The sequence below is a fragment of the Bos mutus genome, chromosome 6 (assembly GCF_027580195.1).
Source record: "Bos mutus isolate GX-2022 chromosome 6, NWIPB_WYAK_1.1, whole genome shotgun sequence".
Taxonomy (NCBI): domain Eukaryota; kingdom Metazoa; phylum Chordata; class Mammalia; order Artiodactyla; family Bovidae; genus Bos; species Bos mutus.
Genome location: NC_091622.1, coordinates 85,708,242 through 85,731,594, shown reverse-complemented (window position 1 = coordinate 85,731,594; position 23,353 = coordinate 85,708,242). Strand labels below are relative to the sequence as shown.

At 38.8% G+C, this 23,353-nt stretch overlaps 1 protein-coding gene across 1 annotated transcript; it reads right to left on the bottom strand.

The window, feature by feature from the left end:
• Positions 1-7,866: 7,866 nt before the first annotated feature.
• On the bottom strand, positions 7,867-11,218 carry ENAM (enamelin). The gene has a single exon (XM_005897045.2). The coding sequence runs from the start codon at positions 11,150-11,152 to the stop codon at positions 8,381-8,383; it is 2,772 nt and encodes a 923-aa protein (XP_005897107.2). The 5' UTR covers positions 11,153-11,218; the 3' UTR covers positions 7,867-8,380.
• Positions 11,219-23,353: the final 12,135 nt, after the last annotated feature.

The window sequence follows — 23,353 nt, the reverse complement described above, 5'->3', positions numbered from 1 at the left end:
GGTGCCATGTTGAAGATTCTTATAGAAGAGATCTCTATGCCAGTATAACTGCCTCATTAAATGCCAACTGGAAATCTTCCTTCTTTGTGAAATTTAATTATACTCTCAGTTCAGTCGCTCAGTCATGTCCGACTCTTTGCGACCCCATGAATTGCAGCATGCCAGGCCTCCCTCTCCATCACCAACTCCCGGAGTTCACTCAAACCCACATCCATTGAGTCGGTGATGCCATCCAGCCATCTCATCCTCTGTTGTCCCCTTCTCCTCCTGCCCCCAATCCCTCCCAGCATCAGTCTTTTCCAATGAGTCAACTCTTTGAATGAGGTGGCCAAAGCACTGGAGTTTCAGCTTTAGCATCATTCCTTCCAAAGAACACCCAGGGCTGATCTCCTTCAGAATGGACTTGTTGGATCTCCTTGCAGTCCAAGGGACTCTCAAGAGTCTTCTCCAACACCACAGTTCCAAAGCATCAATTTTTCGGGGCTCAGCTTTCTTCACAGTCCAACTCTCACATCCATACATGACCACTGGAAAAACCATAGCCTTGACTAGAGGGACCTTTGTTGGCAAAGTAATGTCTCTGCTTTTCAATGTACTATCTAGGTTGGTCATAACTTTCCTTCCAAGGAGTAAGCATCTTTTAATTTCCTGGCTGCAATCACCATCTGTAGTGATTTTGGAGCCCCCCAAAATAAAATCTGACACTGTTTCCATTGTTTCCCCATCTATTTCCCATGAAGTGATGGGATCAGATGCCATGATCTTTGTTTTCCGAATGTTGAGCTTTAAGCCAACTTTTTCATTCTCCTCTTTCACTTTCATCAAGAGGCTTTTGAGTTCCTCTTCACTTTCTGCCATAAGTGTGGTGTCATCTGCATATCTGAGGTTATTGATATGTCTCCCGGAAATCTTGATTCCAGCTTGTGCTTCTTCCAGCCCAGTATTTCTCATGATGTACTCTGCATATAATTATACTCTCGGATTATCATATTAATAACAATTTCACACTTATGCCAACTGCTAGGCACTAGGCTAAGTGCTTTATTAAGAAATAACTCATTCAGTATAAATCTAGAGTAGTTGGTGACTCTTAAATGAGAGCTACTAAAGAGTGATTAAAGCCTTTTCTGTTTGTTTAGTTGCTCAGTTGTGTCTAACTCTTTGCTACCCCGTGGACTGTGGCACATCAGGCTTCCCTGTCCTTCACTATCTCTTGGAGTTTGCTCAAACTCATGTCCATTGAATCAGTGATGCCATACAACCATCTCATCTTCTGTCGACCACTTCTCCTGCCCTGAATCTTTCCCAACATCAGGGTCTTTTCTGATGAGTAGGCTCTTCACATCAGGTGGTCAAAGTATTGGAGTTTCAGCTTCAGCCTAAGTCCTTCTAATGAATATTCAGGATTGATTTCCTTTAGGATTGACTGGTTTGATCTCCTTGCAGTCGAGCAGACTCCAAGAGTCTTCTCCAACACCACAGCTCAAAAGCATCAATTCTTTGGCATTCAGCCTTCTTGATGGTCCACGTCTTACATGACTACAGGAAAAACCATAGCTTTGACTAGACGGAACTTTGTTGGCAAAGTAATGTCTCTGCTTTTTAATATGCTGTCTAGGTTGGTCATAGTTTTTCTTCCAGGGAGCAAGCATCTTAATTTCTTGGCTGCAGTCACCATCTGCAGTAATCTTGGAGCCCAAGAAAATAAAGTCTCTCATTGTTTCCATTGTTTCTCCATCTATTTGCCATGAAGTGATGGGACCAGATGTTATGATCTTTGTTTTTTGAATGTTGAGTTTTAAGCCAACTTTTTCACTCTCCTGTTTCACTTTCATCAAGGCTCTTTAGTTCTTCTTCCCTTTCTGCCACAAGGGTGGTGTCATCTGCATATGTGAGGTTATTGACATTTCTCCTGGCAATCTTGAGTCCAGCTTGTACTTCATCCAGTCCAGCATTTCGCTTGATGCACTCTGCATATGAGTTAAATAAGCAGGGTGATAATATACAGCCTTGACACTCCTTTCGCAGTTTGGAACCAGTCTGTTGTTCCATGTCTGGTTTTAACTGTTGCTTCTCTTCTGCATATAGGAGGCAGGTAAGGTGGTCTGGTATTCCTATCTCTTTAAGAATTTTCCAAAGTTTGTTGTGATCCACACAGTCAGAGGCTTTAGCCTAGTCAATGAAGCAGAAATAGATGTTTCTCTGGAATTTTCTTGCTTTTTCTATGATCCAGCAGATGTTGGCAGTTTGATTTCTGGTTCCTCTGGCTTTTCTAAATCCAGCTTAAACATCTGGAAGTTCTTGGTTCATGTACTGTTGAATCTTGATTTAGGGAATTTTGAGCATTACTTTGCTAGCATGTGAAATGAGTGCAATTGTGCAGTAGTTTGAATATTCTTTGGCATTGCCCTTCTTGAGACTGGAATGAAAACAACCTTTTCACATCCATATGTGACTATTGGAAAAATCATAGCTTTTACTATATGTACTTTTGTCGGCAAAGTGATATCTCTGCTTTTAAATATGCTGTCTAGTAGTTTCATTCATACATTTAAGTGAGAAATTTAGCAGGAGTTCATAAGGAGTGAATGCAGATGAAACAGCTGTGAAAGGAATCTCTGCTTTGTCTTTGCCTTTGTATGAGGTTCCATGGGCTGCTCCCAGTCATTGATGATTGAGTGTGGCAAGAATACCAAGACAGGCTGTGGGGGTGGCAGTATAGTATAGTGGGTAAATCCACGGCCTAGCTTAGAGTACTCTATGCTTAGAGTACTTAGGGAATAATAATAAGTCACTAACGGTCAAGTTTATTCAATGTAAGGTTGAAAAATGGAAGTAAAAATAGCTCTCTCATAAAATATCTCATAAAATAACTGTCTTATAAAAATAAGGATATATGCCATTGTATATGTTTATCATTAAGCACAACTTTATATAGCACTCACTAACCTTCTATAAATTCTAGTTGGTATTGTGGGTTAATTGTCTTTTGGCTTTTCTCTGCCCAGGCAACAAATGAGAGAAAAATGTGGATGTGTATTAATTCAGTGATTCTCAAACTTTAGTGTGTGTGAGACTCACCCGGAGAACTCCTTAGGACAGATCATTTAGCCCCACTCTCAGAGATGCTGGTTAAGCAGTTCTCGGATACCACAGGAGAAATTAGAGGGTGCAGAAACTTCCCAAATGCCTCTGCTGCCCGGGAATTGCTTTAGAACTTCTCCTTTAGAATTGTTAATATAAACCTTTATCTCCACCTAGTGGTTGATTTAGGAAATACAATGCATATACATTTTATTACATTTCATTTAATCCTTGTAAGTGCCTTGTGAAATAAATACTCTCTTCATTTACAAATCATGAAACTAAGATGCAAAGAGATAAAGTGATTTTATTAAAGTTTGACAAATAGTACATGAAAAACTGATCATTGGATCCAGACTGTGAGGCTCCAAAGCCGATGCTCTCTTTCAGTTTGTTATGTCTAAAATACATTTTCCAGATCAGTTCCTCTAGTAATTCCACTTTTGAGGAAGTAATCAGAAATATGGACAAAGAGGCATAAAGATATTTATCACAACATTATTTATTATAGTGAAAATTCGTAAGAAACTTTTAAGTCCATCATTGAAGGGAATGATAATATAGTATATACTTCAGAATATTTTACAGACAACAAAAATGAAGCTTTAAATATTTTTAATTGTATGGAAATTTGTTGCATAATGTCAAGAGGGAAATGTCAGCTAGTTCATAAAATAATTACTTCAAAATCTCCTTCCCATATACATATAAAGGAGAAAATAGGCCAAAATATTAACATTGGGTAGTGAAATTATGTGTTATTTTTATTTGTTTACCTTTTCATTATTTGCCAAATAGTCTATGATGAGAATGTATTTTGGTAATTAGAAAAATTGTTATTTTAAATCAATAACATTAAAATTTGGGAAATTCTAAATTTCTATCCATTTACGTGTAAAGGAAAAGTGACATTTATTTAGCATCTGCTCTGTGCTCAGCAAAATGCCAGTTATTGTGAGGGATAGTTACGTGAGATGAATAAGAACTGAGTCTCACTTTCTCTCTTCTATAGGTAGAACTAACTGGGAAAAACCAGCACATGATATAAAACAGCGAGGGATTAAATATAAAAAACTATGTGCTGTGAGCCTTAAGGGAAGCTGGGGAGTTTAGGGCTGGTTAATCTTGGAGGAGATATAGTATTAACGGAATAGGGCCTTCATGGATAGAATAGAACTTTTTAGAGTAGAACTACACGAGCCAAGCAAAGAGACAGGAAGACGCATAACATACTTGTAAGAATAGAGACAGGATTGGCCTGCCCCTCTTTCTTTGTGTTCTCTTATCAAGCCTGTCACTTGCATGCTTCATTTATACAAACCCCCTCAAATTGGTAATACTCCATTTTTTCAGTGATCAACACCTTTCTGTTTCTTTTCTGTTGAGTGTTCGGTTATCCCTTAATTATAGGAAATAGCCTAGGACTTTGCCACTCCAACTTTGATCTATTGATACCAACTGGCTGATTTATTATCACCTGGGAGTATTTTCATAATACAGAATTGCAGGCCTCTCTCCAGATCACAGAATCAAAGCCTGCATTTTAAAAAGATCCATGTGCACATGAATGCCTAAGAAACTCTGGCGTAGCATGCAACACTGTCAAAAGTAGCTTGAATCCTAGGTAAAGGAGGCAGTTGCCAACATGGTTTAATAGCTGAGGGACTGACAAGGTCCTGACCAAACAAAGTTTTCTACCAGTGTTCTTCTCCAAATATGTGTGATTTGACTCACTCTTTAAGGGCATGCCTACATGTTAACCAACACTGGAGAAGGAATGTTTTTGCCAGGTTAACCATAGCAAATACCTGCTTTATACAGTGCAGAAAGGAATGAGGCACTGTTATTTGATTAAGTGCAGAGGAAATTACTGTCCCATTTTGATGCAGCACAGACATGAAGGATGTGTGTCCTAAGGGAGATGACATGGAGCACTATGATGGCAGAGGATCTTTGATTGGGGAGGGGATGGGGCACTGAGGGCAGCTTCATCTGTTTCACAGTTATATCTGTGTTGACCAACAGCTTAGTTTCCTCCTTGCTCCTTTTTTTGAAGAGTCCTGCTCCATCAGCATGGTATTCTGTTTTGTTACCTGTTTATTCATGGTGAATTCAAAGAGAGAGAAGAAGATCCAGCGACTGATGTTTTGGGGCTAGGGATTAGGTGCAGAGGCATGGAAGAACAGATGGACAAACCAAGAACTATAACTCATTGTGAAATGATGATTACCTATTTTCTACCAAGTACAGCTCTTCTGAGTTTTAGCTGGATACTTGGCCTGAGTCACAGTGAAACCTTTGAGGTTTTGTGAAGGAAAGACAGCTATTGATTTCAAGTCCTTTATTTCTAGTTCCCTTTTGGGTTTTTAGAAATAAAGTTTGGTTTCCTGAGGGCAAGATGAATCTTCTTTACGGTCCTCAGGGTCACGACTGAGGGAGACCAGTTAAGTGAGGCCAGAGATGTGTCAAAACAAATGATAAAAGTAACTCACATGTCATGTCTTGTAAATTTCTTTTAAGATGTATAAAGTTAAGACTGATGTTAGTTCAGGGAATCCAAAAAGCCAGGGAATAATCTCTGTGATAATGGCTACTAGGCTGAGGTTTAAGGGGTGGTTCGACCCTATATTTCATCATCCTATTTAGCTTTTTGCTCAAAGTGAAAAAAATATATGTCTTCCTCTGGCCAATTGGCTCAGTGGCCAGGTACCCCTAGAGAGATCTATTATAGGCTATGAGACAGAAAGCTTATAAAGCAAGTATTTGTTAGTCTTGCTGAATTATTTCCTATGTTTGTTATCCTCAGATATTATTTTCTCCTTTAATTTATCAATGAGTCATCACCAGGATATATCTAGTTATTTTAGAATCAGGAGGTGATGACCACTAGACATAGGAACTCAGCACAGAAATTGGGCCATGGTGGTCAGATGGGGGCACTCAAGACAAGAGGGGGTCACTTTCAAGGCCTGCCATCCCCACTGTGTGCACCTTCATCTTAGAGCTGATTCTTTGCTTAGCAAGGGCACACAAAATAATTTCTTTAAGAAACTCAGCCCTGGTGTCTGGGTTTATGGAAGAATGCCTGTGGTGGTAGTGATGATGGTGGTGAGATGAAGAGTCGTCTTCTACAGAGATGTTCCCTCCCCCCTTTTCTCACTGTGCATTCTCAAATTCAGTAGATGTTCTTGTTCCACTGTGCTTTTACATTTTATATTACAGTGGTCTCAGATGACAAATTAAAGCTGTGGTGCCTCATAGATAAAGATTAGTCGACATATCTGCCAAAAAATATATGATCTATGCATTTTGAGAAAATACTGAAGTGAATGAATGTTTTACAGTGAAAGTATTTGTGTCTAGATTAAAGAAATCATTTGAAAAGAAGTAGTGAAACATAACAATGTAGTTTTATTTTGATGAGGATAATTCTTGAGAGACAGTTGTAGATAGAATAAGTTAATAATTTTTCAACATGTGATTAAAATCTGGTGGTGGTGCTGGTGGATTTAAGCAACTAGTGGACTGGCCTAGATAATCTACCTCTAAACCCTGAGATTCTACAATGCAAATGTTGCTGAGTATATAAAGCTATGGAGTATGGCGGCTCATTTAGCATCCCAGATGGTGTACCCACAGGACAAGCTTACTGTGGTATTTTCATGGGAGCTTTCAAAGCTGTTTAAAAACCAATCAATAAATATTTATTGGCTATCTACTATATGCAAGACACTGTGCCAGGGACTCGAGAAGACTCAAAGGGAAAGATTCCTTTTCTCAGGAAGTTTTCAGCGTATTTTCCCAAGGGTCTGAGATCTTCTTATGAAATCTGTCCTAGGAAACTTTCTCCTAATAAACTCCTAAGAGCCAACAGGTAACTTTCTGGATAATTTGGATAATTCTTCCTCTCTGGGAAGGAATATACAGAGAGTAGGCCAAAGTGCCATTAATAAAAACAGAAAAAACACCTAGATGTATTCTAAGCAAGGCAATATAGAAGTATCTACTTCACAAAATAATTTACACTATTTAAACAAGATACAAAGAGAATGTGTCTGTGAATAATTCTACCAGGGCATGAAGAATAAGTAGTAGAATACACTGGTAGGACCACTTATACTGTACTACTAAAGAAATTAACCTTTGGGTATTTCTCTTATTAGGATAGCATTACCCTAAAGATATTCTCTAGATCCTGCAGATTATGAGTTGATGATGGGGTATGGCAAGTCCTACTTTTTTTTTATCAGGATGCTCAGTTGAAGAGAGGGAGTCCTTCCCTCTTTACCTTCTTAAGTCTTGTCCCCAGGCTACTAGGTCTGGGTAAATATCCTCTTTTCCCTTATTCTTCCTTTTGAATATGTTCCTCTCACTGAGGTGTGTCTACTTGGTAAAGACCATACGAAATTAAAAATAAAAATATGTATCAGTGTCTACTATTTCCAAAATATGTTCTGCAGTGATGGTTAGGCTGGGCCAAGAAAAAAATCAGTATGGAATTTAGAGTAAACACAAGGAGGAAGTGAGATGTCCATGCAGTCTTAAGTTATGCAAATGATATAGCAGAGAAAAAGATGAAGAAAGGAGTCAGAGAAGAAAGAGATTGACAAGTGATACACTGGGAAACAGAACAGAAAGCTGAGAAAAAAGAAGAAAAAATTGAGAAATTGGATATAAAGACTAGTGATAGTTAAAGGTATCTTACTACATAAAAAGAGAGAGTGCAAGATGGGGAAGGAAAAATAAAAAGCTAAACACAGAGTGGTTGATAGAAATAAAGACGGAGGATTAAAAAAGGAAATGATAAAGGTGAAGAAAGAGGTAGTGGAAGAAAAATTGCAAAAGAGAATATTAACCAGGAAAAAGACCAACACAAGGAAGTAAAAAGTACAGTGCATTAGGATTATATTGATGTATAGATCTCCATACATAAAATGGCAAGTTCATCTGCTTTTCTGTCTTGCAAATGCAGACAATTTTGCAAGTATGGAACTTTGAGAGGAAAAGGAAGAATCAGCAAGCACAAAGAAACTAATCCAGACAAGTGGATTACAAGTTTCAGGGCAATGGTGGTCAGAGCCTTCCTTTTTTTTTTTTTTTAAAGTCTGTGCTAATTAGTGACAATACTGACTCTAGCAAACCTCAGAGGCCCAGCCTCCTGTGCTGGAGTGGGGAAAAACAAGGATCACCAAGAAGGTGAGATACTTAATCAAGTCTTGGGGGAGAAAATGTCTGGAAACCACTGTAGAATAGCAGGTATTTTCCTTCCCCAGAGAATACTTGCTGGAGATGATTCCTAGGCCTGAAGTAGTAAGCAGTCTTGAACCTGGTCCTGTGGATTGGTCCCTACTTGAAGAGGATCAAATGGAGTGTGATCATCTGCATTAAGTGGGTCTACATTTATATTCTGAAACTGTGCCCCAGTGGCTAACTCAGCCAATGAGTTAGGAATTTCAGTAGGCATAATTGGATCCCCATCAAATGAGCCTTGCCTTCCAAGACTAGATGGAGTCCCAGTGCTGGAGGTGTAATACTTTGTTAATTTGGAGTCAAAACATGGTAACTTTAGTATGGTAGATGGTCTTTGTTGCTGCCTTTTGCCCTCATTTCCTTGCACTTCACTTGGAATTCCTTCTGGCTTGGGACCTTCATCAGGTGTATCCATAACAAGCTGCTCAGGAGTAAGATCAACAGGTCTTTCATTGAGCTGGTTGCCTTCTAATGTTTGTTCCAAAACATGGTTTCCATCTTCAAGATCACTTTTGAGGCAAGGTATATTCTTTGATTGAAGGGAACTGGCTTCAGGAAGGGGCCTAATTCCCCTTTGGCTCAATTGATTATTTATAGAACATGGTGTGTTCCTCCTCAGAGTGGACACGTCATCTCTGAAAGGACTTGGGTTTTGACTTTCTCCAGGAAGTCTTTTTTCTGAGCTGTTTCTTTGGCCAGGTAGGATGCTTGTTGGGGAAATAGTATATCTTTCATGCTTAGTATGACTGTCTGTATAGAGAGGGCTGGTGTCTTGGTTTTCCCCTGGTGCAAGACCAAAAAAAAGAGTGTAGTCTTGTAGAGCAAGTGGATTGTCCTTGGGCCCTATGGAGCCACCAGCACAGCAAGGGCCTCGCTGGCTTAGGTGAAATAGACGTGTTTCTTTTTGACTTCCTGGGTAATGTGGAGGAATTAAGTCTGGAAAAGCCAAATGTCCTCCCTCTGGTGAATTTAACCTAGTGATTTGCATGCCATAATTCAAATTCTCACCTTCATGCCATGTTGGATCTTTCTGAAGCCCAGTTGGGGAGTTACTGAAATAAGGCTGATTCTCCTTGTGGTATGGTGGACTAGCAGGGGCTTTGGGTAGATTCGTTGGCTGACCCCAGAAAGTTCTGGTAAAATATGGCCTCCTTTCTTTCTGCCCTTGGACTTGAACCATGTGGTCCCAGGAATTCCAAGAAGGAAACATAGTGTTTTCTTCTTGTCCAACAGCATTAGTAGGATAATAGCCCCTGTTCTCCACAAGCAGTGGTATAGTGGGAGCAGTATTATATGATGGAAAGTTCTCATCTGGGCTCCAGGGGTAAAATTCACCGTAAGGAAAATACTCCCTGGGTTTTGGTAGATTATCTAAGGAATAGGGAGAGTATTCCTTTGGTTGGTTTGAGGTATATTGCTTGCCTTCATACCTAGCTGTTGGGGCTGTCTTAAAGTTCGACTCATCTACACCCCATGTCGTTTGTCCTGGGAAAGGTTCATCTCCAGTTGGATCAGCTGGGCCTTCTTCATTATAAGGGATTGTCTCTTTTGGATCTGGAGTATTCATGGGATAGTGTGGATTTTCAGATTGCCCCATTGTATTGGGAGGATCATTTCTTTCATCCCAGCTATTACTTCTAAGGTATGGTGGGTTTTCCCTGCGGTCATAGGGGTTGTAGTCAGTGTAGTAAATACGTCCTCTAGAGCCAAGGGAAGGATGAGGTAAGTGTTCTTCCTTCCTTCCAGGATCTTCCTTAAAAGGTGGAGAGATTTCTTGTTGGTTCCAAGTATTTCTTCCAGCAGGAAAACGTTCCCTTGCAGGGGAAGGAGATCCCTCAGGGTACACAGGCTGATGTGTACTGTGCTTTATTTCTGGCTGATTAATTTCTGATTCATATGGAATTCTTCTTGGTTCTAAAATAATCCCTTTGGGCAAATTCTGGCTTTGGGTTTGTCCATTAGAATTTGGGGTTCCTCTGGAATCTCCTCTGGGGTAATAAGAGTTTTCATGTTGATCTATAGAATTAAAATTTGGGACTAGAATGTTACCCTCAGGGTGAGGCAGTTTATAGTTTGATTTAGTAACTCCATAGTCTTGAGAGTTTCTCCAGGGGCCATTTGGATCCCTTGTAGGAATGACTATTCTTTCTTTTTGACTTACTGGCTTCTCTTTTGGATTTTGGATGTTTTCATTGTGGCCAGTAGTACCATGTTTGGGACCCAGAGGGGCAATGGTTCCCGCAGGTTGTTTACTGGGCCCCGCAGGCTTTCTTCTGAAATTTACTGGATTTCCTGCATAATTGGGATAATTGCCCCTTACGGTGGAGGCATAAGCTCTGCGATATATTGGATATCCTAGACGAATTGCTTGTTTGCCTTCCAAAACAAAGGAGTTCCACCGAGGAGCCCTTTGAATTTGTTGATTTCGGTAAAAAGGCCCATTACGTCTGTTCCCCATAGAGGTACCAGTAGGATGCCATTGTCTTCCTGCAGGAAAATTTCGAATGTTAGGATATGGATAATTTTCATGAATATTTGTCTGACTTGGTCTCCACGGGGTTTGACTTCTTGGAACTCCTTGGCCGGAAACATTTACTACAGGGTTGTTTTGAACTGTAGGGTTGCTCACAGTGTTAGGGTCCTGACCATTGTTTCCTGCTGGGCTGGTGTCATTTCCGCCTTGACCCGCTCTGGGACTGGGTGCACCTGGCTGGGTAGAGTTAGTCTCAGGAACTGTTGAATTAACAGAAGGATCTGTGGCTGGAGTCTCTGTTTTAGGAGGATCTTCTTCTTTTGGTTTTTCAAAATCTTCAAACATCTCTTCTGAATAATAAGGAGGACGGCCCCCAAATCCATGATATCCAAAAAATCCAAAGAAAGGGTTCTGTAGGAAGAAGATGGAAATAATAATTGCTCTCTGTTTCCCACTGTGGTGTTGCTTGGAATTTTTTGAAGGAATAGAAAAATCTATTTGTGATATATTTTTAAAATCACCACTGGTTATGCTTTCTTTCTTGAAATTTGATTCTTCCTTGGTTCCCGTTACCTTTCCTCCTTCTGGTACTCTTACTTTCTGAGCAGTACTTAGTTTTCTCTTCTTCGGCCTGGATTCTAAATCTTAAGTTTTTTTTTTTTTTTTTTTTAAGAAATCCATCTTCTATCCACCTTATTCTGTTCTCATTTAACACACCTGCTTTGAGCAATCTATTACAGGCCAGTTTTTCAATATGGATAAATGCCAGTGACTCATAAAGCCATAATTCTGGTGCATGACTCTCTCCTGAGGTTGAGACAGCAAGACTGCTACATTAAAGATCTTATGAGTACCTCTAACTGTATGTACCCAGACTAGACTCTTTTCCCCCACACTTCATTCTCCAGTGTTCTATATGTAATGAGCATTCACCACTATCTACCCAGTTTCCTAAGTTTCCACTCTGTTTCCCCCAGACAATTAATGACCAAATCTATAAAATCTGAGCTTCCCTGGTGGCTCAGCTAGTAAAGAATATGTCTGCCAAGTACGAGATCAGGTTCAATCCCTGGATCTGGAAGATCCCCTGGAATCCGAAGGAAATAGCAACCCACTCCACTGTTCTTGCCTGGGAACTCCCATGGACAGAGGAGCCCGGAAGGCTTCAGTCCATGGGGTTGCAAAAGAGTTGAACATGACTTAGTGACTAAACAACAAACAGCAACCCAGTTTCCCAAGTTTCCACTCTGTCTCCCCTAGACAGTTAATGACTAAATCTGTAAAATCTAAACCTTTGCCCCACCCGCTTTATCCCCAATAGCCCTGTGCTATTGCAACAGGTTTCTCACTGGTTACTCTGGATATAATTTTACTTTCCTCTAATCTTGCCTCTCAATTGCCATCAGAGTAGTAGAGGTTGAGGGGTGGGTGTTTGGGAAAGTTCTGTCACTTTCCTCAAATACTAACTAAAGTTGCCCTTACCTTACAGGATAAACTCTAAACTCTAAACTCATAGCATAACATACAAACCATGGTGCTAAAGAGTGGGGCTCTAGACAAATATAGGTTAAAATCTCTATTCCACCAGTCCTAATAGTATGACTCTGGGTTAACCTCAGTTTATTCACTTGTAAAAGGGAAATAATAAATAATATCTACCTCATAGATTATCATGAGCATCAAGTGAGGTCAGGTCAATAATAATAATATATTATTATATTAAGAAGTATACTATATAATATAGTTTTATGTGTATATATATATATAAAACACTTGTCAGGCACTTACTAAGTACTAGGCACTGAGTTTTATGTATGTTACCTCACTCGATGCTCATAATTAACCATGAGCTTCACAGGTTCTATGAAGACCTACATGACCTTCTAGAACTAACACTAAAAAAAGATGTCCTTTTCATCATAGGGGACTAGATTGCAAAAGTAGGAAGTCAAGAGATTCCTGGAGTAACAGGCAAGTTTGGCCTCGGAGTGCAAAATGAAGCAGGGCAAAGGCTCACAGAGTTTTGCCAAGAGAATGCACTGGTCATAGCAAACACCCTCTTCCAACAACACAAGAGACAGCTCTACAACACATGGACATCACCAGATGGTCAATGCTAAAATCAGATTGATTATATTCTTTGCACCTGAAGATGGAGAAGCTCTATACAGTCAGCAAAAACAAGACCGGAGCTGACTGTGGCTCAGATCATAAACTCCTTATTGTCAAATTCAGACTTAAATCGAAGAAAGTAGAGAAAACCACTAGGCCATTCAGGTATGACCTAAATCAAATCCGGCACAATTATACAGTGGAAGTGACAAATAGATTCAAGGGTTTAGATCAGATAGAGAGCCTGAAAAACTGTGGATGGAAGTTTGTAACATTATACAGGAGGCAATGATCAAAATGATCCCCAAGAAAAACATAGAAAGGCAAAATGGCTGTCTGGGGAGGCTTTACAAATATCTGGAGAAAAGAGAGAAGTGAAAGGCAAAGGAGAAAAGGAAGGATATACCCATCTGAATGCAGAGTTCCAAAGAATAGCAAGGAGAGATAAGAAAGCCTTCATAAGTGATTAATGCAAAGAAATAGAGGAAAACAATAGAGTGGGAAAGACTAGAGATCTCTTCAAGAAAATTAGAGATACCAAGGAAACATTTCATGCAAAGATGGGCACAATAAAGGACAGAAACAGTCTGGACCTAACAGAAGCAGAAGATACTAAGGAGAGGTGCCAAGAATACACAGAAGAACTGTACAAAAGAGAGCTTCATTGACCCAGATAACCACGATGGTGTGATCACTCATCTAGAGCCAGACATCCTGGAATGTTAAGTCCAAGTGGGCCTTAGGAAGTATCACTACGAACAAAGCTAGAGGAGGTGATGGAATTCCAGTTGAGCTATTTCAAATCCTGAAAGATGATGCTGTGAAAGTGCTGCACTCAATATACCAGCAAATGTGGAAAACTCAGCAGTGGCCACAGGACTGGAAAAGGTCAGTTTTCATTCCAATCCCAAAGAAAGGCAGTGCCAAAGAATGCTCAAACTACCACACTGTTGCACTCATCTCACACGCTGATAAAGCTCAAAATTCTCCAAGCCTGGCTTCAACAATACATGAACCATGAACTTCCAGATATTCAAGTTGGTTTTAGAAAAGACAGAGGAACCAGAGATCAAATTGCCAACATCCACTGAATCATCAAAAAAGCAAGAGATTCCAGAAAAGCATCTACTTCATTGACTTTACACTAAAACCTTTGTGTATATCACAACAAACTAGAAAATTACTAAAGAGATTGGAATACCAGACCACCTTACATAACTCCTGAGAAACCTGTTTACAGGTCAAGAAGCAACAGTTAGAACCAGATATGGAACAATGGACTGGTTCCAAACTAGGAAAGGAGTACATCAAGGCTGTAGATTGTCATCCTGCTTATTTAAGTTATATCCAGAGTACATCATATGAAATGCTGGGCTTAATGAAGCACAAGCCAGAAACAAGATTTCTGGGAGAAATATCGATAACCTCAGATATGCAGATAACACCACCCTTGTGGCAGAAAGAGAAGAACTAAAGAGCCTCTTGATGAAGGTTAAAGAGGACAGTGATAAAGTTGGCTTAAAACTCAACATTCAAAAAACAAAGATCATGGCATTCAGTCCCATTACTTCATGGCAAATAGATGGGGAAACAATGGAAACAGTGAGAGACTATTTTCTTGGGCTCCAAAATCACTGCAGATGGTGACCGCAGCCACAAAATTAAAAGACAGTTGCTCTTTGGAAGAAAAGCTATGACAAACCCCTAGACAGCATATTAAAAAGCAGAGACTGGAAGTTTGGAACTTTCCTGGAGACCTTTGCCTTTCAACTCAAGGGGTGCAGTTTCTAATCCCTCATCAAGGAGCTAAGATCCCACTGCCCAAGTAAACCAAAACCTAAAACAGAAGCAATACTGTAAAGAGTTCAGAAGAGACTTTTAAAATGGTCCACAGAAAAATAAATAAACTTAAAAGCTTAAAAGAAAAATGAAAGCAGAGAAATTACTTTGCCATCAGAGGTCCATCTAGTCAAGGCTATGGTTTTTCCAGTAGTCATGTATGGATGTGAGGGCTGAACCATCAAGAAGGCTGAGTGCCAAAGAATTGATGCTTTTGAACTGTGGTGTTAGAGAAGACTCTTGAGAGTCTCTTGGACTGCAAGGAGATCCAACCAGTCAATCCTAAAGAAAATCAATCCTGAATATTCATTGGAAGAACTGATGCTGAAGCTGAAACTCCAATACTTTAGCCACCTGATGCAGAGAGCCAACTCATTAGAAAAGACCCTAATGCTGGGAAAGACTGAAGGCTGGAGGAAAAGGGGACGACAGAGGACGAGATGGTTTGATGGCATCACTGACTTGATGGACATAAGTTTGAGCAAGCTCTGGAATTTGGTGAAGAACAGGGAAGCCTGGCATGCTACGGTCCATGGCATAGCAAAGAGTCGGACACAACTGAGTGACTGAAGAATAGCAACAAAGCTTCAGTTTATTTGTATAATGAGAGTATTAGATGATCACTTAATTGCCTTCTGAGTATAACATTCTAAGGTAATTTTTCTTCATTCCTGTTGACTGGTTGTTCTATCACTGTTCACAGTCTAGATCAGCCTTGAGCAAAGGTTATTAGGCTTGCTTTTTAGAGAGGGGGCAGAGAGAGAGGGAGAGAGAGAGAAAGAGAGAGAGAGATTGGTTTCAATACATGTAGAGGAGAAATGATACATCACATTTATTTTAGGTTACTTGGTTAGTTTCACTTTTTAAAAAAATCATGGGTGCTTGAGCTACAGATTCACATGTTGGATTTTAACTTTCTTGTTAAAGTGAAGTCGCTCAGTCGTGTCCGACTCTCTGCAACCCCATGGACTGTAGCCTACCAGGTTCCTCTGTCCGTGGGATTTTCCAGGCAATAGTACTGGAGTGGATTGCCACTTCCTTCTCCAGGGGAATTTCCCAACCCAGGGATTGAACCCGGGTCTTTGAACCCGGGTCTCCAGCATTGTAGACAGACGCTTTACCGTCTGAGCCACCAGAGAAGCCCTTAAACTTTCTTGTTAGATAGGGATCAAAAAAGCAGAGACTTTCAGAATGTAATAACTCAGTGAAGAATGTAGCTTTACTTGTACTTACCCCACCTTCTTCATTGCTACCTGGTGGACGTCCAAAACCTGGTGGTATCTTCTGAAAGGTGAAAACCATAATGAGCACAGAGAAAAAGCACTTTTTATTCTGCCATTTGATTGTAAACACCACGATGTTTTAAAAATAGTTTGTCAATGTTAGCACTGTTGCTGGCTTTTAGTTTCTGAGTCATTTGCTCTTACAGCCTAGCTATTAATAATTATGACATAACTATCAATGAATTCTTGTAAATACAAAGACCTTAACTGGATCCTTGGTTATGTTACTCAAAATACCATGTGTGGCTGCATCTCCTAGCAGTCATCCTGTCCCATCACCAACACACACACACACGCACACACAGAAAGGGGAGAGAGAGAGAGAGATTTGAGTGCTATGAGGATCCAAACATCCACATTAGAATATCTAATAATGAGGATTAAATAATGATGTTATTTTAAAAATGTTTACATTTAAGTTGACAAACTGACAACCCATCCTGGATTATTACTGTAATATTTTTATACTCAAAACCAAGGTTATTTTCCTAATCAAACTTGGAGGTTGAGTTTCTGCACATGGGAGGGTTTGGAAAAGCAGTTCAACTCCCACAGAAGTTTTATGTAGATGAGATTAAAAGCTATTTCAGCCAGAGAATCACGTTTATCTGCTTTTTCAATCTTTACCTGGTACTGTCTTCGTTTTCTTAGTTCATTATTGCCAGTAAAAAGGATGTCACTCTTACAGGGAAAAAAAAATAAGGAAGTTTTACTCCTTGAAATTTTTCCTTGGTGATAAGAAGCCTTCTTGGTTGTAGAGTTGTAGACAATAAAAAATGATGCCATAGCTGAATGAAGCATCACCAAATATTTATTATTGTTGTTTTTGTTAGTTCAGTTGCAACTGACCTTTAATGTTTCTTTAGATAGTTTATTTTGCAATTCATATTTTTAAATGCTTATCATGCAATTTCATTATTTTGCTTTATTTTGATGATTTTACACTTTAAAGGATTCTTATAATTATTATTTTGCAAGATTCCTTATAATGTGTCTCTGGCTAGAAATTAGAAGGTATTATGGAAAGATCTTAGTCTAGTCATTGTTTTAAAACTCTATTTGTCATAATTTCCCCATTACATTGAATGAGGATAATCTTTGTATTTTCTAATCTCTTGGGTGAGGAATAGTAGTGAAGGGGCACAGCCCTTTGAAATGAATTCATTAACTAAGTTATTAGTAGTGTTGGATGATTTAGGCTCTGTTCATGTCACCAATTTGAGTAAAAGATCCTTTTAAAAATTCTTCTTTTTCCAATAATGCATAATTACTGATGTGATGATTTTGTGTCATATTCTCTACTCATTGGCATATGGCATTCTATTTAGAATGTATGAACTCAAATTAGCTTGAGATACAACATGATAATATTATTTTCAATTCTAATTTAAGGGAAAAACACTCACATGTGGAATATGCCACGGTGGCTGTTGATAGGGAAATAGCCCATTGCCGAATGGTGGGAATGCCTAGAACAAAGGAATCAGAGTGATGTGGAAATGAGAATAAACGAAAAATGAAACAAACCTATTAAAGACAATTGTTTGGAACTTGGAGGTCTACATCTTCCTTTGCATTAAACTGTGAACGTTTAAAGGGCAGAGATGATAATAATAACACTTAGTATTATTGAGCACTTATGTTCTAGGTAATGTGTTGAGAATTTTATATTGGTAAGCTTATTTAATCCTCATATACCAATGTAATAATGTGCTGTCATTATTCTCATTTCACTTAAGATTCTGAGGTTCAGAGAAATTGAGTCACTTGCCCCAAATCTCATAGCTGATAAATGATTGAAGCCAGGATTCCAACCCAGGAGTGTTTTTTCATTCACCTTTGTATTCTCTACAGCTGTAATAGGTTTGATTATGAAAGGTTAACCAACTCAAGACAATGATTTATAAGCTCTACACTGGATGAGATTGAGAAACCATCTGCACATCTTGCTTTAAGTCAGGGCTACACTTATGCTAATCCTGAAGTCCTGGAAGCAGTGTTAACTTTCAGGGCAATGTTTTAGATCATTGAAGAATAGATCTGTAAGGGACTTGGAGAACATTTCATTTACTTGTGATGAACGTGGAGTCTAGAAGGCAAAATGACTTGCTCAGGATCATACAACTAATAAGGGCCAGGGTAAAATTCGAATCTGTGTTCCCTGATCCTCTGTTGGTGCGCTTGTTCATACCATGTTGCCTCTGTAGTTTAATAGGAGCCTCTTTAGGGCAACAGTACATGATTCTATTTTGTACATCAGTTCAGTTCAGTCGCTCAGTCATGTCCAGGTCTTTGCGACCCCATGGACTGCAGCACGCCAGGCTTATTTTGTGCATAGTGGTACCCATATTGGGGAGCACTGGAGAAAGTGTGTTTATGGGGTGGCATTGTTCTCCCAATCCTCCTGAGGCCATTTATGACTCTGGTTTGGAATTTTGCTGGACAAGCCTCACCTGAGGTGTCTGGGTTTCCTCCTCTTGTGGCTGAGCTGTGGTGGTTGATGGCTGCTTTAAATGCTGGTTTGGTGGGGAGTCGGTTGGTTGAGGCTGGTTGGGACTCGGGGTCTCAGGGGCTTGATCTGTCTGTTTGGGTGCTGCGGGAGATGAAGGCTTCTGTGGGCTTTTCTTGTTGGGTGGTGGCTGAGGCCACATGGGCATCTGGTACTGTGGGAAGAGCTGAGGGAGCTGTATACCATTTCCATAAAAGGGACTCAGGTGTGCCAACTGTAGGGTAGTAAATAACAGTGAAGTTACATGAGGGCTGAGATTCCAGCTCTCCCCGCCCTCTTCAGTCTGTCTCTAAAACTCGGCCCAGGAAACTTACGTCAACAGTGGAAGCTTTAAGCTCTTTACCTGGAATTTCTTTACATGTTTTCTTACAGAAGTGAATTTCAGTCTTGCAGAAAACCAACCAAAGCAAAAGGCACAACTAGGTGAAAAACTTCAGTTAAAAAATTTGGCTTATAATTTTCTAACTTTGAAGCCCTGACTCAGGTAAGAAAGAAATGTATAATTCAGGTTACAGAGGAGTTGATATCAAGTTCAAAATTCCTGTGACTTGTTACAAAAAGGAGACAGAAAGGAGAAAGAACAAAAAAGAAGACAAAGGAAGTGAGAGTGTTAAACAAAAGAAGGAGAAAGAAAGAATAAAAATGTTATGTGTGTAAACATCCTTATATGGGGCTATGCTTCTTGATTACTGGTGAATTCTCATAATTCTGTTTTCATAATGAACATCTCCACAATTACAAGGTGGCTGCTTCTAAAGGAAATCAACCCTGAATATTCATTGGAAGGACTGATGCTGATGCTGATGCTGAAGCTCCAATACTTTAGCCACCTGATGAGAAGAGCTGATGCACTAGGAAAGACCCTGATGCTGGGAAGGATTGAAGGCTAAAGGAGAAGGGAACAGCAGAGGATAAGATGGTTAGACAGCTTCGCCAACTCAATGGACATGAATCTGAGCAAAGTCTGGGAGATAGTGGACAGAGGAAACTGACATGCTGCAGTACATGGAGTCACAAAGAGTTAACATGACTTAGTGACTGAACATCAATAACAACAGGGAAGCAAAAGTAGTTATAATCTGAAAATGGTAATGTATGAATTAACCTCTTACAACAGTAGTTCCCATTCAAACATTCCCTCTCTGATATATCACCAGTCTCTATCTCCAGTCTTCATTAATCAGTCTTTCACTGTCTATGGTTGACATTCACACAATAGTGTGCAGATGCCATGTGGATTGATGGAAGGTGAAATTGCAACCTTGCATTAAGATGTGAGATTTGATGATTAATTAAGTTGGTAAAAATTTCAAACCCTTGGCAAAGTTGCTAAAACTGAGATTGAGAGTTTGAAAGTTGGGTCTCCTAATAGATAAAGAAGAAAAATTGACAATGATGATAATTTTAGGTGAGGGACTTTAAAAGAGAATGACTTGAATGAAAAAGATTAAGGTAAAATTGATGAAGTCGATTTTTTTCCCCTGCAGTGGGTCTCATGATCATGTCATAAAAGTTGAAAGTAAAAAAAAAAAAAAAAGTTGAAAGTAACGTATAGTATTATTGTACTATCATAAAATCTTTTCAGAAAAATTATGCCCCAAATTTTTACTCTAAATTAATAATGGATTCATTATTAATTAGTTATAAGAGTTAGCACATAGTGGAAAGTATAATCTAAATTTTAAAAATTAGATAAAAATTAATTTCATAATTTTAGTGTTATCTTTCAAGATAATCCACATAAAACTTTACCCTCCCCCCCAGCATTTACCTATGTTATTTTTTTGTTCTCATTATTTGTAAATATATCTTGTGTGTCTTAGAACCAACTTTTTTCAGATATAAAGAAGCAGTATAATTAATAAATGGTTTTTATCTACATGAAAGTACAATAGATACAATGATTTTACTTCTTGAAATTCTTATAATGATTATTAAAATGTGAATAATGATTGGTATCTTTATTAGCTGAGACAAACCATATAATTATCTGTAAATGAACAGGAAATCACTAGAATTAATATAAGTGGAACTTACATGCGGGAAGTTCATAAAGTTGAAGTGACCATAGCGCATCATCTGTGACCAAAGGAATTCATTAATGTGGCAGAAAGTGAAAATTTTACTCAATGAAATCACAAGAAATAATTTTCTGATTTTTAGGTACAGCTGTCATAATATCTTTTACTAATTATGCATGAATTTAAAATAAGTATGCAATTCAGACTTTTCTGGTGGTACAGTAGATAAGAATCTGCCTGCCAGTGCAGGGGACAAGGATTCAATTCCTGGTCTGGGAAGATTCCACATGCCATGGAGCAACTAAGCCCATGTGCCACAACTACTGAGCTCACATGCCCTAGAGTCTGCATGCCGCAGTTACTGGAGTTTGTGCACCTAGAGCCTGTGCTCTACAATAAGAGAAGCTGCTGCAATGAGAAGCCCATGCACTGCAATGAAAAGTAGCTCCTGCTCTCTGCAACTAGAGAAAGCCTGCATGCAGAATGAAGACTCAGTGCAACCAATAAATAAATAACAAATTTTAAAAGTTTCCTAAAAAATATATATATATGCAACTGAAAAAACCTCTGTGGCACGTTATTTTTAAGTCAGATTTTATTTTGACAAGAATCAATATAGAATAATAGAGGATAAAAATAGTGTCTACTTTGAAGTTTTTTTAATGTTCTGCTCTCCTCTTTTGGCCTTCAGTACTTAGGAATTTGATATTCTATGAAAAGATGAAATGTATTTATATACTTAAGTGACTGCCTTCTAACAATCCCTGGTAGAAATGGCTACCTTTGTCAGCTTGAAAACTTAACAAGGAAACTAACATCAATTATAACAAAAATTCACATTTACCTTGAAAAGGAGAAGCACATAGGTGGGATAATGCTAGGGAAATAATTCACTTTGTCTTGATTTGAGAGTTTAAGAGGTAGAGTCTCTCTACATCTTTTATAAGAAATTTTATATATTGGAAAGTTTCCCAATAGTATCCTTTTTAATTTTTATTATTTCCCGCACTATGCAGCTTGCAGGATCTCAGTTTCCTGGCCAGGGATTGAACCAGGCCCAGCGTTGAAAGCCCAGAATCCTAACCAGTAGGCCACCAGGGAACTCCTTAGTATCCTCCTTTTCAAATGAACTCTAGGAAGGGCTCTGGAAAATGTCTCTCCTGAGACTGAACATACATACCTCCTCACTTTTACTGCTAAATCCAGGTATTCGGGGCATATGCATTTGCAACTGGAAGTGAGAGAATATGTGTGACAAGTTCAGAACATCGATTGAAATAAGTCCAAGAACTGTCCTCAAGCTGTGCAACAGCAGAACATAAAGTCCTAACATTTTAAAAATACTCACTGGCATAGCAATGGAATAACCAAGCAGGCTTAGAAAGACCAGGAGAATCTTCATTTTTCCACTTGGTACCTGGAATGCAAAACCGGATTTTATTTTTGAATTGTGAAGTAACAATGCTGGGGTTATCTAAGCATTAGATAAGCACTTGGTGCTTATCTAAGCACTAGCCCATCTGTTTGTCGAGGACAGTATAGATATACACAATCTCAGGGGCCTCTGCTGCCATGTTTATTTTGCATTAAGAAACTGTTAGATAGTTATTACCTAGTAGTGTTCTAATCTGCTTAAAAAGGAAAGATAAAAGCCAGAGAGGCAGAGACAGAGAAATACACTGATGCTTGAGAAAATGGTTCATAGCACTGAAATGTGGAAATTAGAAATTAGGAGTTTATCTTGAAAAATATAAATATTGGTGATTTTAAATTTCTAGTTGCTAGGCTAGTTTAGAAAGGCATAGTAGTGTCTGACTATATTCACCGTTGAGGATAATCTCAATTTGAATGATAGTACAATCCGAAATCAGTATTTTGAACACTCTATATTTAAAATAAATAACCAACAAAGACCTAGTGTATAGCACATGGAACTCTGCTCAATGTTACGTGGCAGCCTGGATGGGAGGGGAGTTTGGAGGAGGATGGATACATGTATATGTATGATTAAGTCCTTTTGCTGCTTACCTGAAACTATCACAACATTGCTAATCGGGTATATATCCCAACAAAAAATAAAAAGTTAAAAAAAAAAAACACACAAGAGAACAAAATCAGTACTTTGAGCTACGTTCTAAGGTGCTGTAGACCACATTCCATTATAAAAAGGCTAGTTATGTAAACAGGAATTTTCTAGAATCTATGCTTTTCTTCTTTCTGCTATTGTTTCTGTTATTACTGTTATTTCTATTATTTTATCTTTTTACAAATATTCAAGAGCTGGTAAAAGAAATAGGAGAAAAAGGCAAAGCTATAGATGGGTCTGTTTGATACTATAGACTTATATATGAAGTTTGGAGATTGTTTTCATGGATTTTATTTACCCCACTCTAGTTAATTATGCAAGGCTTGTATAATTAATTCTTGTATTTACATCTTTGAATAAGACTTATTATAAAGGTAATTCCTTAAGAAACTGTACCATTTGCAACAACACAGAAAGCCCAGAGATAAAGCCACGCACCTATGGACACCTTATCTTTGACAAAGGAGGCAAGAATATACAATGGAGAAAAGACAATCTCTTTAACGAGTGGTGCTGGGAAAACTGATCAACCACTTGTAAAAGAATCAAACTAGAACACTTTCTAACACCATACACAAAAATACACTCAAAATGGATTAAAGATCTGTAAGACCAGAAACTATAAAACTCCTAGAGGAAAACAGGCAAAACACTCTCCAACACAAATCACAGCAGGATCCTCTATGACCCACCTCC